The sequence below is a fragment of the Lissotriton helveticus genome, chromosome 3_2 (genome assembly GCF_964261635.1).
Source record: "Lissotriton helveticus chromosome 3_2, aLisHel1.1, whole genome shotgun sequence".
NCBI lineage: Eukaryota > Metazoa > Chordata > Amphibia > Caudata > Salamandridae > Lissotriton > Lissotriton helveticus.
In genome coordinates, this window is record NC_136062.1 from 10,962,629 (window position 1) to 10,979,275 (window position 16,647).

At 41.9% G+C, this 16,647-nt stretch overlaps 1 protein-coding gene across 2 annotated transcripts in view; it reads left to right on the forward strand.

The window, feature by feature from the left end:
* The window catches only part of BTBD1 (BTB domain containing 1), a 256,914-nt gene that overhangs the window by 141,817 nt on the left and 98,450 nt on the right, over positions 1-16,647 (forward strand). For both annotated transcript variants that reach the window (XM_078684739.1, XM_078684738.1), the window contains exon 3: positions 15,069-15,174. In XM_078684739.1, the coding sequence (XP_078540865.1) occupies positions 15,069-15,174 (106 nt within the window). The remainder of the gene's footprint in view (positions 1-15,068; positions 15,175-16,647) is intronic.

A 16,647-nucleotide genomic window follows, 5' to 3' on the forward strand; every position in this document is an offset into this window, starting at 1 on the left:
TTTTGTAGAACTATGCCGTCCCCTTTATCCTGTGGTTTTATAATCATGTTCACCTGTTCCTTGAGGGCTGTTGTGTCCTTCTTTGCCATGCTATGATATGTCTCCTTGACTTTCAATATCTCAATTTCATTGTATACAGTTCGTTCAAACATGATTATTTCTGTTGAAATTATTGATGTAGGGGGACTAAATGTTGATTTTATTTTCAAGTCCATATACCCTTTTCGGTGGGCGTTCTCTGATACCGGGATTGTTTTTAAAAGGAAGTCTTCAATTTCAGTTTTCTGAAGAATTCTGCTAGTTTGCAGTGGAGGTGGAATGTATCCAGGCTGGCGGTGGGTACAAAGCCCAATCCCTTGTTCAATACTGGTCTTTGTGTGTGTCTCAGTACTATTGTAGAGAGGTTGGTTACTATGTCTGGCCTCTGCTGGTTCCCTGTTGGTTGTCTTTCGACATGCTCCTGGTTTTCACTCTCTGTTGTGGGTCTTCCCATTGTACATTGTTTTCTCTTCTTCTCCCACAGCCTCTGTCACCCCTCCATAAAAAAGGCGGGTGCTGCGTTTGTAGAGTGGAGTGGTGTGGCTCACTGGTTAGAGACGGCAGACTCGGGAGCAGAAGTCGGCCCGGGACCAGGGTTCAATTCCCGACGCGGCAGGGTCGTGGACCAGGGTCAGCGGACTCGACAATTCTCGCCTCGGTGCCTACTCTAACCTGGGGTCCCACTCGGCAACTCTGGGCATTAGCTTGCCTAATCTCCACAACGGCCCCATCAACGCCGGGGATGCCTGACTCCACCTTGGGGATTCCCAGTAGGGACCATCCCACAGGGAAAGCCAGGACGGGTTCCCCAGCAGCTGTGCGCTTTACAAGTATACAAGTATACGACATTTGGTGGAAGTTATTTGGCACACTATTTGGAAATGGTACACCCCATCCGAAATATTGCAGTGGAATTGCTTGTTGGAGGATTGGTTTTTGTGGTGCTCCCAAGTGGTTCCAGTATAGGTTTTGTCCCTGCTGTGGCTGTTGCCATCTTTTTCCTCTTTGTCTGTTTTTGGTTTTGTTCTGGTTGTCTTCATCACTTGACCAACTCCCTGTATCTGAGGTCCCTTCCTCTGAGGTATAATTGTCTGAGAAGTAACCTCCTTTCTCCGATGTGGTGAAGTCTGGTGCTGAATAGGAATAGACTTTAGCAAATAATTGTTGTTGTTTTTTTTATCCTTTTGAAATTTTTGTATTTTTGATTGGGTGAGGTAGTCTTACTGTTCTGTTAGTTCTTCATTAATCTCTTCCAGTTTCTTCTTGTGTGCAGAGATTGTAGTTCTAAGATGTGTTTCCGTGAGCTGTATTTCTATTAGCATAGCTTCCAAGAGACATTTTGCTGTTTTAATAATCAGGATGAGCCAATCGTGAGTGCAATGCCAGGCGATTTGTGCCCAATACTTCCTGAAGCCCGGGTCTTCTAAGAAAATGCTTGGGGTGTTTGTGACTATACGTCCCCTTGGTGCTATCCTTGCTCTTAAATATTCTGTCATTATGACCCCATGGAGAATGGTTGAATTCTGTTTCTTTTCTGTTCTGTTAGTGTCCCAATCTTTTGTCTGTGCAATAGTTTGGGACACGTCCATGCCCGCCAACAGGGGTGGGCCAGAGAGGATCTCTTCCACATCGTCTTCAGTGAACGTGAGACCCTGGTTGTCTGTCATTGTAGGTATGGTCCGGAAATAAGTAAGTTACAATAGTCTCAGGGTGTATCTAGTATTGTGTTCCTGAGATTCTATAGTCCATTGTGTCTCAAATCTGTGCGCTTCACTATTGTATCAAAACAACAGTCTGAGAGTGAGAAGCAAGCGGACAGCCCTTTGGTTTGTTAATTAGTGAAAATGATGCAGTATTTAAAATTGGCTCAAGTTCTCCAGTCCTTTGGGAATACATTTATTTTATTCAGGGGAGTCTTGGTCAATATTAAAAATAAAAAGTGGAGGATATATGTTGGATATTAATTTGATCCAATTTATCCTAAAAACGGTTCATGTTTCAGCCATCTTGGAATAGTGACTCGGGGTCAGAATGGCTTTCGTCAGGACCAAAAACAGCTCAGCATGCATGCTAAGGCATGCAGGAATAGTGTGTGTGGATTGTACTTGCAATACTCTGTGATGGCAGGAAAGTCAAGGAATACACAATAGTGACATTCCTGGGTTACACTCTGAACCCGGTAGATGGTAGCTGATGCTTTGGATCCATAGAAGAGCAAAATAATTGATCTTAATGAATTCACTTCTGATGAGGAAGATGGAGGGTTGGAATAAATAAATTGGAGTTGAACACAGAATATTTGATGACTCGTCTTTGATTCTATCATCTGGGATCCACTCAATTACAACGCAAAACCTAACTAGAGATGATACACCTGGTTTTGAGCATTTACTTACAACTCTGATGAAGTCCTTTTAGGATGAAACCCATTGGCTGGGATGAATTCAAGGGTGACAGCTCTAGCCCAAGCAACTACAGGCCAATCAGCCTAATCGATTGTACCCAAAAGATTATGGCTAGATTGGTCTTGAACAGAATTCAAACATGGATAGATGAGAATGATATAGTATCCCCCTTTCAAGCAGGTTTTAGGACCCTTGTAAGCACAATAGATCAAGTTTTTTACTTTGTTTTAATCTATTGGCGCGTCGTACTACTAGCAGGTGGAACTATATATGCCGCCTTTGTAGATCTTAACGATACAAAAGGAGATGTTGGACGGAGCGCTTGAGCAAATCAAACACTCACCCCCCAGTCAACTGATCTGGGTTTAATCCATCACCATTCTTTAGCTCACTCAGCCACCCCAGTTCAGACATGGCCATATGCAAATCAGTCTGGCCCTGTGCCTCATGGGAACAGTCCAACCCGAACTGCCAAGCCATGTCTTCCCTTGACTGGAAACAAGCATCCTGGGACCGGTTTCGGATTCATAGTCCTCATCAGCCAGGCTATCTTGAATCCAGTGGCCAAGTGAGCAAGGGACTCACGTCTGAGCATACCCTGCCAACTTAGGGCGAACAAAGCAATACAAAAGGAGATGATGGACGGAGCGCTTGAGCAAATCAAACACTCACCCCCAGTCAACTGATCTGGGTTTAATCCATCACCATTCTTTAGCTCACTCAGCCACCCCAGTACAGACATGGCCATATGCAAATCAGTCTGACCCTGTGCCTCATGGGAACAGTCCAGCCCGAACTGCAGGTGCTGCTGGGGTCCAGAACGGCCTTGCGAGTACAGGGAAAGAAATCCTGGGTCCATGCCTCCCACTGCAGAAAAGTGGATCCCATAACTGAAGACAACTTTAAAGTACAAAACAGATCACTAGACTATGACTCAGATTCTGGATCTGAACTAGAACTTTGTGACAAGGGAACAGACTGATACTACCTCCGATCCAAGGCTACGCTGAAGAACCAGCCCAGCTCCAAGGGCCGTTAGTACTCCATTGTCCATTCCTGCAGGGTGGTAGTTAAACCTGACTGAGGGTCCTGGGTACCCCTAGTAGTGGGTTACCAGGGCAAATATTGGTCAGTGAAGCAACCAACAACTATCGGCGGCTATTAGGGACATTGCAGTACTCTCAGGACACTTGTAGAGCTATCATGGCTGGAGGTTACGATAATGTGGGACCAATGTCCTCAAAACCGGGATATGTCACGATGCGTCCTATACATGAGTACCAAAGACTACGCACCCCCTTGAACCTTGAGGCCATCATCCAGGTCTGCCAATGTTCCCACCGATGAAGAAAATAGTCAACGACACGGGAACGGTATGAATCCAGAGGCCACATGTACCCCGTGGTACTACCCCCACACTGAAGAAAGCTAGAATGAGAATTTACAGTACCCGGACAATAATACTGATTGTCCTGACTACGATAACGGTTCTGTTCAGTGTAGTGTTCTGGATTATTGTAGAAACAGCTCCAGACCATCACACTGTCCTGCCTCACACCCCACAACCATCTGAAGTTCCTGAACATTCATATGTTCCGTGACCTGATTCCCACTTCAACAGCCATTCCAAATTCAGTAATAATACTTTCATCCAAATGCTGCACCAGTTTAATCAAGATGCGGGTGCAACTGATTGTTATGTTTGTGGACTTCTACCTCATGCAACTCAACACACTGTACAGTTGCTAGTGTTCCCTGCTTTGTCTGCTTATACTTGCACTCTGATGTACAACCTGACAAACGTCTTTCCCTCACGTGGCGACGCTGCCACATTCCAGCCCTTTCTTTGGAGATTCCATGCCCACAACAATACCATCTGTAATGCCTCTGACTCGGCACCAATGCGAACCATCATTTCCACCCCTATGCGAGGTACGTGGGGTTACACTTTTGTTACCATTCGAGCTAAAACAGTTGCCATTTCTGTCACGCCACGCCCTGGTACATTATGTCTGCAAGGCAGAGGAAAAACACCGGTAGGAGTCAGTCTATGCAATACTACAATGAGTTATGACAATTTCACCCCATATCTCTGCCTTCCTACAGGATTGCATTTTGTGTGTGGAAACAAAGCTTACACATGGTTACCTCCCGACTGGAGTGGTACATGCTACATTGCTTTCCTCTTACCACCCGCTTTCAACAGAGACAATATGTACCACCGCCAAAGAAGACAATTGCCAGATGTGGACCAGACAGACACCACAGGTCAACAGTTCTAGGATGCTATGAAGGGACTGTTGCTGTACTGGAGTCCTATGTCCAACAGCCTCCAAATCAGAAGACTAACCAGAGTCCTTGAAGCGACAAATAATGTGACTGCAGGAATACTGACCAACTACTCTGCCGAACTTGATGCCACCCGCATGGTTGCCCTCCAAAATCGTATGGTGCTGGATGTCATCTTAGCGTATAGGGGAGGAGCCTGCCGCATCATCGGCGCACGCTGTTGTGTGCATATTCCTGATTCGTCACCGTCAGTATATGATGCTATCTCCAAGCTTCACCGAATTGCCTCCGAAATCCATCAAGAAACTGAAACTCCCTGGTCTTGGAGCTCCCGATTCTGGCAACTAATCGTCTCCTGGGATTGGGAAATTATAACAATCTTACTGATTCCGCAAGCTCTCCTGTTCTTCTGCTGTCTGTGCATCCACTGTGGCCCTGCACTCTGTTCTATCTGTACTATCGGATGTAAACCACCTGCCACGCTGCCTCAACGGACCAAGGATAGTAAAATACTGTATCAACAAGCTGTTGACGAGCTTTTGCCGATCGATATTGACTGAGGTGTTGCCCATGGCAAAAGGAGGGACTGTGAAACCTGAATCTGTTATGTTGCCATGTGCCCTACCAACTTTGTGATTGCAGCGTCCATTTCACCTCTGTTCCACTGACCACATACAGGTCGACCTGCACTCGAGCTGACCTTTTCCCCGCACCCATGCTAAAAATGTTCCAGGAATGTTGAGATGGCAGATGACCTCACCCAGGGGTTTGATTCCTGTTCCAACTACTCGGCAAGAGGCAGGTGATGTGCCTAAGGCTTAGACTGCCCCATTCCTGCATCAAGCTCTGTGACAAAGGGCAGGTGATCTGTATCTCCATCTCCGCAGGGTATATGGACTTTCTGCGTTCCTTCTCTTGCGAGGGGAGTGTCCTCATCCTATAAAGGATGCTGCGTGCTCCTTGCAAGTCGAACAGTCTCCCATTACCTACCTCCAGTGGGTCATGGACACTTTTCCATCTCTAGAGATTCATGTGTAAGATTAATAAACATGTGTTTCTTCACTCCCAGTGGTGTAGTCTCCCAATTTTTTAACGTACTCGGAGGAAGCTGTGGACTTGGGTGTTTCCTGCACCGCTGGGTGGGCTACTTCTAAGACCCCCCGGTTCTACAGTACTTCAACAAGAAATTAGTGCACTGTAATTATGTAGCTGTCTTGTATTGTATTGCACTTATATAGCACTTCATCCCCCTGACAAGGTGCCAAAGTGCATACTATAGTAAAGTCAAGCGTTCAATTCTTTGCTTGACCCATGACTGAGGTTGTTTTGCTGCAGTGCTTCTGGCGACCAACTTTCCACAATGAGTACCACAGGATCACATTTGCAGTCATTCTTCAGTACCCCATCAGAGTGTAATCAAGTTTGAGACTTCCAAGTGCATTTATGTGGACACTTTACAATGTAGGGACACCATGTTGGCCCCATACACTCCCATGAACCACTGATGTCTATTAAATACATACCAGCCCTGATGATGACCCTTGGATTCATTCAACTGAGTTGAAACATTGACATACCAAGGTTTAGGATTTTGCTCTTCAGTGTCATGTCATCAACAGTTGTTTGTACCAACAATTCGCCAACAGTTTCCAACTCTTGATTGAGAACTGTCCCCTTGTTAAATGTGTCCCTGCACTATTGATTCTGTGTTGATTATGGGCTGTGTCATATGTTTCTCCTAATCAATCTAAGCTTTCATGCTACTTTACTTGCAGTTTACATTATTCAACAAACTGAACCATTGTTGTCTATTACATATAATCCTGGCCCACTGGAATTACAAGACAAGGAAGGACCAAATTACACCACAGGGTGGCAAAATGTAGCAGATTTTTGTTATAATATTACTTCAATCTAGTGCCATTTTTGCACTTTTTCACAATAGCTGGGCAAAGGTTTCACCTCATTAGCACCAGTTTCCCACCTAAATACAGTAATAAGCAACTGAACACTGACTGCTCAATCTTAGCAGAGTGCCTTCCACAGTGTGGCAACACTTGTCTGTGTGTTTTAGTAGTTTTTGATCCATTTGAGCTAGCAAATGTTTTTGTTACAACCTGCATAATAATGCATCGGATGTTGAATTATGTGGCAATGCGGCAATCAATAACTATTCGGAATACGCTGCAGCATCACATAATCACATTAGCCCTGATGTAATCACACAGGTCCCTTTATTACTGGGTTGTTGTTATACATTTTTCTTGTATTGAAGTCTTTGCATAACACCCATCAAACCCCTGATGAGGATGGAGGTAGGAATAGCAGTGGGATTAGGGTAAGAAATGGGGTTATTTATGGAGACATTTTAGATTAGCCCTAGATTTTTAGTGAGGGCTAAACCTTAGCAGTATTTAAACAGAATATTTGAAACAGAAATATCGCGAGACAAATATTATGTCAAGAATATCGAGGACACAAATATCGTGATGGTAAGTTTCTAGAGGTAAGCAAAGTTTTACTATATGTATCTTGACGATATACCATCAAGGGACGTAGTTGTGAAGTTAAGAATAGTACATCTATTCTTGCCCACTAGCACTTACCTTCCCTCTGATTTGGTCCTCAATATATTTGTCACGATATTCTGTTCACTAGGTCTTTTTGTTTCCTATATTCAGTCAATGAGCAAACCTAGGGTCAAGAATCTGAATCTGGATCATTTCTGGTGACGTCATCATTTTAGCATTCTTGAGGACGATGGTTTGTCTTCACTGTCCATTTGACGTGAAAGAAATTGTTCTGGTGGGGGTCTTCACTCGTTTTCTCTTCACCACTCTCCTATTTTACCATCTTCATGCTTGTGATATTACAGCTTGGATGTCACAGGTGACAATCCCTATAGGGCTGTCTCAATGTTTCTTCTTTGGGAGGTGTGTATGCTGCATTGTCCAAGATAATAATTTCTGTTGGCAGGGCGCTCAGAGAATTCAGTTTGTGAGGTGTGCAGTATTAATTTTCAATATTTTAACCTGCAAATGCTATTGCATTAGTACTGATTTTTGTCCACACACCAAAACATTAAGCATGACCATGGACCATGCAAGTGTTACTGGTAATATAGGTGCAGCACCATTTTCTGACCTTTGTCCGCTGTCAGTGGGGCTATATGGCAACCCCTTGCTAATAGCACCCTAGGCTGGGTGCCTACTATTGTCTTGTTGTAGAGCTAAGCCTGGCCAAGATTTTTATCTTATGTTAGCAGAAACCTTCTAAAGTGCAAATATACTTTCAGAGTTTCTTGGCACCAGGCAGAAGACTGAAAAAGGTAAACCTGACATCAGAGTAATCGATGGATTGTACAAAGTGTAATGGTGAGTATTACAGTGTCCTAGTAACACAAGCGTCTGTCTGGCTTGTATTTAGAGTAACCCTGGGCAGTTAACTCCGCTCCGCCAGACGCTTTTGCATCCTCCATTGAAAAAAAACCCACTAGGTTGTATGTCTTGCGAGTGCGCAACATAGTGTTTTTTTCAAAGGAGAACGACTTGGGAGAACACAAGGCAGCGAGGAGCAGGGAGGAGAACTTGGCCAGACAGGGGAGGTGGCAGAAACACAGGTGCCTTCTTTTTATAATTTTAAAGCATTTGGGTGGGGGGAGGGAGTGGAGTGGAGCCATGCGTAGCTCCACTGGGTTGTTTCAAACTCCCTGGAGCTAACCGTAGAGGCACTATGCCAGCTCCGCCCACTCTTAATTTAGAGTCCTGACTAAAATACTCTTTAAAAGCCTGCTGGATAGAACAAAAACAAAACCAACATGGACTACTTCCTCTATATAGTGTATAAGGTGAAGAATTTAATGTGCGATGATACAGTTCACTTTCTTTGTAGAATAGTCTTGCATGCATAGCAATGTAGGGTTGAACCATACTCCAAACAGCCAGTAGCATGAGGTGAGACGGTATTACTCATGTGGCACACAGAAAACACTCTATGTATGTGTTAAAGAACTGTTAACAATAAGTCATGAAGGCGGCTTTACTGTTAAGCAAGACCTAAAGTAGGATCGCCAATTTCTCCTAAAGTATATAAGAAATTTTGTGTAGAGCCAAGCATCCATCGAATAGCAGCCTCGGATACTGGTGGTGGTTTCCGACAGATAATACAAACATGTGTAACACTGCTACTATAATGCACTTGTATCATGATGATAGACACAGATGAAACCAGTAGCGGCTGGCATACTCGCGGGTGGGGGGGAGGAGCGTGAGGGGCCGGTGGGCGGTGTAGCGGAGGGGATCGCGGGGAAATAAAAAAAAATGTATGAATTAAACTTACCTTTCCTCACTTACTGAAATTGCAAGCCGGCCTCGGCTGCAGGATTTCCTGAAGGTCTGTATCCTGGGAATGGGTGGGCTCGGGTAGAACCTGGAGCTGGCCTATGTCTTACTAGGGATCCCGACATAACCAATTGATTCTTTTTTTCACTGTGCAGGTTCGAACTCCTCCGTCCAAAGAGAAGGAAGTCCACCTGACTTCCCATACAAAGCCTGGATCCGGGGTGCTCCCCTGGGGCGGCCTGCAGCTGGCTGGCATTCTGGCTACAGAACTGGGTGCAGCAGATTTCAAAATGTCTAGAAATCTAGATTGTTTTCAAGACAGGTTGCGCCTCGCGCCACTCTGCCACCTGGAAAGCAAAACCAGTCCAGTCCTTGGAGCCTCCCACACTGTCAACTCTCTGCCCCTGTGCAATACCCAAACGAATACATTCATATATATTCTATGCCAATAAGGCTCCCACACTATCTACTTCCGTACATACTTTCATGGCCATACCTCTATCCATGCCTAGACTGCTTGCATGTTTGTAACTTGGTGTGCATAGTGCCTTTGCATTTCCTTTCTGGCTTCTAATTACTGATAGAACCATACCCTTACATGTTTGCATATTTTGATCAAATTAAGATACAGCACCCTGAGAACAGTATTAAAAATGCAATAGGTCTCGCCTTTCATTAAGTTAAAGCCATTTGCTTCGCTATACAATACCTTTAGCAAAGCTACGGCTTAATTTAACTTTATTAAAGGTGAGACCTATTGCATTTTCAATGCTTGTTTTAAGTTCCGGATAGGCACACTACCAACAAAAGTTTCCACCAAAACCTGACTCCACTCTCAAAACAGCAAATGCTCATTTTGCCAGATAGCGGACGAAACAATTCCTCATATCCTGTTTGTTGTCCTGCGTATAGCTCTCCACGAAGCAAATGGCTCAGACCAATCTGTATGAATATGGGTACCAGGTTGAGTGCTACTTCTTTGCGAATATTAAAAACTAGCACCCAGGAGGTAATCGTGAGTGCTCTAACAAAGTTATTAGGATGGGTGTGGTGAATTCGACGCAAGACTGAAAGCAAGTAGACTGCGACAGTGACTATTCAAAGCACAGTCTTCTACTTAGCATTTTTCCGCATGGTTTTGTATTCTATTTTTGTAGTAAGCATTAGGATACACGGGTCTAGGATTTTTAATTGAACTGCTATAAAATGTTATCCATTTTTCAAAAAATGTATTTAAAGTTAGAAAGCGCACATAGCTCATTTTATAGAAATATAAACTTGCTTGTATTTTTAAATATGGTCTACTATTCATGTCATGTATAGATTTGTTAAGTACTGGAGCCTATGTTTTATTATGGTGATTTTATTATTTATTGTCTTTTATGATCAAATTGTCCGAAATAAAGACTTAATAAATTGCATTGAAAAATTTAATTGAATTCATATATACATCTACAAAAAGAATATAAGTAAATAAAGATGTTTTCATTAATATTCCATGACTCCTGTGTAATGCTAATGTACACTCCTGTAATTACGGGTTATATAATTTATATATTTGGTCTATATTAATTATGATGTCTGGGCATCATCAATGATGGAAATGTGAAGTTTCTAAAAAAGATTAATGATATTATCAATGATAACATGTGTAGATAATAGACACTCCTGTGTCCTATATGTGCTAAGTAGTTTTGTGTAGTGATTCGTTGGCGGTAGAATCACAAACAGTTGAGTGTCTGAGTCTAACTAATGAACTAATACGGATAAATACTAAAGCGACTGTCCTCTAGCCCTACTGCCTTTCTTTGTCTTATAAAACCTAGCAAATCGTCATTGCATGCCCTCAACTTCTCTAATTATTGTTGTGGTCCATGGAGAATTTAACAAGGAACACCACCATCCTTTGACTCAGGCCTGGCATCTGGGAGACATTTCCAATAGCCAAGGGTCTAGGGCACTCTGCCTTAGACAGTTTCTAACCTCCCTGTTAATTGGTTTCCTTAGTTTAGACTGCATGTATTGGTCCACCTTCTAACCCAGAAACTATTCAGTCGACTTCGGATGATACTGGTCATCTGGAATAAAGAGACAAAAATTCCTCTCAAAGAAATCTTCCTAATTTAAACTGTGTTTGTGAGAATCTGATTCATGGCCATTCTTCCTACTTTGATATTGAGGCCTCCTGTAGCAGAGACCGGATGAAAGCCTCCTACCAGATAAAGCTGTACTCAAATGTAATAAAGCCATCGTCCTCTATCTGTTTCACTAGCCAACACACTCCCCTTTCATTTATGGGGTACTTAAATAGATATGCCACATGTGCTGTTCTCCCTGAAGCCTCTCAAATCACTTCTGCACAAAATACTCCCAGAGCTCCTCCCCCCCTCGCCACCCCCATTCATGGGAGAGAAACGAATTCACTTTAGCACCCTCTCTAATGGTAGGTCTCACCCTTGTGATGTCATGTATTGTGAGATTGCATGTTCCAAATGAATAATTGGTTGGAAGTTGTAAAATTCATATTCTAGTGTTCTCTGATATCGGATTGCTGATTCAGCAGAACCTGTCGGACAACCAGTAATGACAAACCAGATCGCCGGAACAATTTAGTCTACATTTGAAATGCAGTTTGAAATTCATCAACTATATCTGATAATAGATTTCTCTCTTAGAGGTTGGGTGTATCATTATAGAAGGTTCTTGGTTTTCTCTCTGGGGGAAAGTTTCTACTTGGATCAAGAACATTAACATTAGAACTCGCTTTTTTCCATTTTGGTAGCAGGGAAGAATGTTCAGGTCAACATGGGCAGTTTGATAACCTTGTTTACATTCAAACACAATAATGGTCTAATTTCAGCAGTTCGTTGAAGGACTTAAGCCATCACATATTGATTGTATTTAACAATCACTTGCTGAATGTTTAGAACTCTTATAAGGTTGTTCACAACAGAAAAAACAGCCTGCCAAAGCTTCACATATAGATCTGTGAGTGGACAATTGAGGATTAATTTAGTACAGAAAATGTTCAGACCTTACCAGTCTTTCCTTGGTACAAATATAGTTTCTTATGTTTGGGACAGAGTTCTTAACGCAACTTATCTTTTACATTAATGAGTTTGGAAGTCGTCGAACTTGGCTGTTAAGTGGTTCCTGAATTCAAAGTCATGACAGATTATTGGAACTTAATAATTAGTGATTATATACCCCTTTCATTTGTAAAAGATATCCATTTGGTGTATAGATAGTCTGATTCCCTTGAAAGTACGTCTGAATATGGTAATATTACCCAATTACTGACTTCAGCATCTTCGGAACTACATTTTACAATTCAGATACGTTTTCCAACTATTCAAAGATATTTTATGTTCTGTAGTCCCCGTCCTTTCCTGTATGTTCCAGTTATTGATTCTCAGCCTTAATACTAAGTTATCAATATTGAAGGAACTTTTATTATGAAGCTTCCTCTTTCTTGGTCAAATAAGATCTCTGGTTTTTGGGAGCCAGGTCTTCTCTTAAAATTGTTAGGCCCACAGTTTTAATCTGGGCCTAATTATGTTAATTATCTCTCTTCATATAGTGTTTAGGACTTCAACTAGAAAGGATAGAAATATTTTGGCTCTGTTCATTTATAGGCGTATTATTTAAATACACTAGGATTGTTGCTGGCACTCATGCCTGCTTTCCTTGTGGTATATTCATGTGAACCAGATGATTATGCTTCCCGCTGCCTTTCTTATATCTGTTGTGCAGAGCTCTCACTACACTGTATCCTACGGACACACTTTGATTAATGAGAGCCTACCGGTCAAGGATTGTGTGAAAGAAAAGCACTTGAGAAAAGAAAGTCCTCTCCGTGGCCTAGGGCCTGGGCATGAAATGTTTGTTGATGTAAAACAACCCTAAGGGCTTTGAACATTTGCCAACAAAGATTGCCTAAATTAGAGCTAACTGTATTCTACATTCTAGTGGATGGAGATGCCTGCGCTTAACACCACACCCCAAGTGGTTCCATATTACCATTAAATGAGGTTGGTGAAAAAATAAGATGTATCCAGGATGGCCGGGGTAGGCAACCTGGAACCTTCTCCTGAACAAAGTGGGCATCCTCGGAGAGAAAGTAGTAAATTCCAAGATGCTGATAGGTCCTCCCACTCCTCATTCCTAATTTCGATACAATTATGTCAAATCAGTTTGATTGAATCGTGGTCTACTGTTTCAAAATCAGTTGAGGGATCGGGAAACCCACAGCTATCTTTCTAGCATGCTCATGGAATTGTTCACCACCTTAAGGTATTGCTGCAACAGACTTGTGAGAATGGGTGATGGTTGGAAGTCAAATGTGCTTATGATGTACACTGAGACAGAAAAGAAGTCCTAGGAATCTGGTAGAAACTTGCCAAGACACTTGAACTGGTTGATTTGGGCTGACATATTGCGTGACTCATAGACGAATGCTCAGGTTGCTACTTCAGTTTGTGCGAATAGAGTTTATTTAGAATTTATATAGTTTATATAATAGAATTTGCTTGGTCGGATGGGTTTAGAAAGGTTTTCTATTAAACATTGGTGAATAGCGGCCCTCTGAATCCCACTTGCTGTACACCTAATGCCTCCCAATGCCACAGAGAGAAGACTACCTATGCAATGTTCCTGAAGAATATTCTTTTGATAGATTTGTGAGGCTTCTGTTGGATTATCACTACACACATTTGAAAATCACATTTAACTCCTCGCGTGCTGCGCACATTCCCCCGCTGTGCGAGCGAATTAATGAGTGGGCGGGGTTCAGACAGCCCCGGTCGTCCTCCGCTCACGCCCACTGTGACATTGGGCGGCCAGGGGCCGTCCGAAGCACGCAAGGGGGTTACGTGATGCAAATCTGGACCTGAAGCTTGGCAACAAGTGAAACTGATTCGGGGAGGGCTGACCTAGTGTTTCAACTTAATATGCGCTGATGGCCTAGTACTGGTTGTTTTCATTCGATATCATATGTTTAAATGATCCAGTGGTGCAGAAGAAACGTTATTTGCCAGAAGTGGGTCACTTTTAATGGATCCAATCTGCTAACGGAGAAGTGAAAACTGCTTCCTCCACGGTAATGCCATTGCAGCACATTTCAACCTTGTTTTGATGATTTGTGGGTAATGTAAGATTTTATCTTTATAGTCTTCCACAGTACTTATTTTAGCCAGATGGAAAAATTTGTAGCTTTTTAAAACTACGTAAAATAACAAAACCAGAGAACTATTTTCATGGGCGAATGGCTTATCTCTTTGACCATATAATGTTAAGAATGATTTAAGAGGGACTGTATGGACATCAGAGAATCCCTTAACCGCCCCGCTTGACATTCCTGGGTGAATGTGAGTGTATATATAATATGGATAACTGTGTATATAATATTGCCATCAAGGGGTTCTGGTGACATAAACCATAAGGTTGCAGGCCGGGTGGTTTGTAAATGTTTCCAGAAACCCAAAATCATCACTATAGTACAATGTTACACAGTACCGCTTATGTATTTTTATATTACATGTTGATTTTGGGGTAGTTTGTATGAAAGTTTTTTTTTTCTTTTCCTCAAACAGGGAAATGTTTACTGAAAACAGTAACTGAGTATAATGTGTGATTGACTGCAGTAAAAAAAGAGAACAATACTTAATTTTGTAGTTGCGATGATAGAATTTTATTTTAAAAAAACACCCTTTCTAATGTTAATAAAATAGAGTGCATTAATGGCTAAATGTAAATATTATGGGCACGAAGTACAAATGTGAAGTAACCCGCCCCCATTTTTTTCCTTCTTCTTCACAATCTGTGCAAACATTGGAGAACATTTTCGGCACAGAAATACATAGACACGACAGCAGTCAAAAACGTATTATTCCAGCATATCATGCTTTTCTATTGTTTTATATAGATTTTACTGTACACTTAAACTTGTTAACAGGATGGTTATTGACAAGTAAGCAAGTTTCTCCTTTATCCTTAGGCTCGACTCTTTGATGAACCTCAACTGGCTACTCTTTGTCTAGAGACAATAGACAAAAGCACTTTGGATGCAATCAGTGCAGAAGGTTTTACTGATATTGACATAGGTATGCTTCTTATTTTAGTTTGAATGTTTACAGTTTTGTAAGTAGTCTGCTGGTGTACGATAGCTATACTCCTTTCAAGCTTTCTGATTATGTTGGACTTCATTTAAGACAAAACATACAAACGTATGTCTTCAATGGAACAGGATTTGGGAAAAGATCTCTTAAAATCAACTATGTAAAGGGGTGCCCAATATTGACCTTAAGGGGCAAGCATTTCCACATTGGCTGGATAGCTAATGCAGATAAATTAATGTTCAGTGGTTCTAAATGGCCATATCTTAGTATGTTTTCAACCTCGCTATTTGGCACAGGGATGACCCTCCTGGACAAATGTTTGTCACCCCTGCTTGTAACACTTTGTACTGTAGAAATCTGCACAGAGATTGGAGAGAGAATTAATTTTTTTGTGTTCACAGTAGATGTGGGTTTTGGACAGAAGCTTCTTGCAACTTGAGTAGTATTTCCACACATGCATAACTTTACTGGTATAAAATCAAGATGGAACATGTTGCGGATTTAACTGGCACATGAAAACTATACTGTCTCTGTTTTCAGTTTTTGGCCAAGAGTACTGAAACCTGTTTGTGTTTCTCTGTATGTAACTTATGTAATTAATATGCTCCGATGGCCTAGTAGTGGTTGTTTTCATTCGACTTATGGAACTGGGATTCATGAGGTCTTGTTCACACTAAAACAATGAATGTTATTAAATAAAAAAGTTTGGAAAATGTAAACTAAAGCGCTTTACAAACATGTGCTTTTCAAAGTTAATCGATTATTCCATACATGTATGGAAATGATTGACAATGAGTTTTTTCCTGGCAGGAAAGGGGCACAGACTGGATGTGGTAGGCGATGAAGGTTTCAAGCTCTGATTTGAACTGATGAAACATGCTTCTCTTGCCATGTTTTATAATGGAAGTGAGAATGGGGTCCCCAAGGATTTTCCCCATTGTGTGTTTATTACAAGAAGCTATTTAGCTAATCCTTGGAGGTTCTTGTACATGCTTGGTTTAGCCTTTCTTTCTAAATGGTTTTTTAGAAGCAGTGGACTTGTTTCCAACACAAGATTGAAAGTGGTAAAGACTCAACCAAAGTAACTGAGTTAACAACCAATCAAAACACCAAAAATATAAATGCCAATTAGCCCTTCTGTAATGCGCTACCAGGTTTCTTCTTCGAGAAATTAGAAAATTAACAAAAACTTTCCGGACTATCAAGCATGCAGAGAACTAACACTTGGAACAGAGAGCTATTATCTTAATTTAACCAAGCCTCTGATGAAATTTAGTCCACCGTCAACAGAATACATTATAAAGCTAGTAAAAAGTGCCACCTCAGGATCACCAGAGGATCCATGTCCGCCTAATATAATAAAATTAGCAGCGGAAACCACTGCACCCAAACTAACGTCTATATTCCAAAATATGTGTGAGACAGGAACGTTTCCTAAAATATGAAAAAAACAGTTGC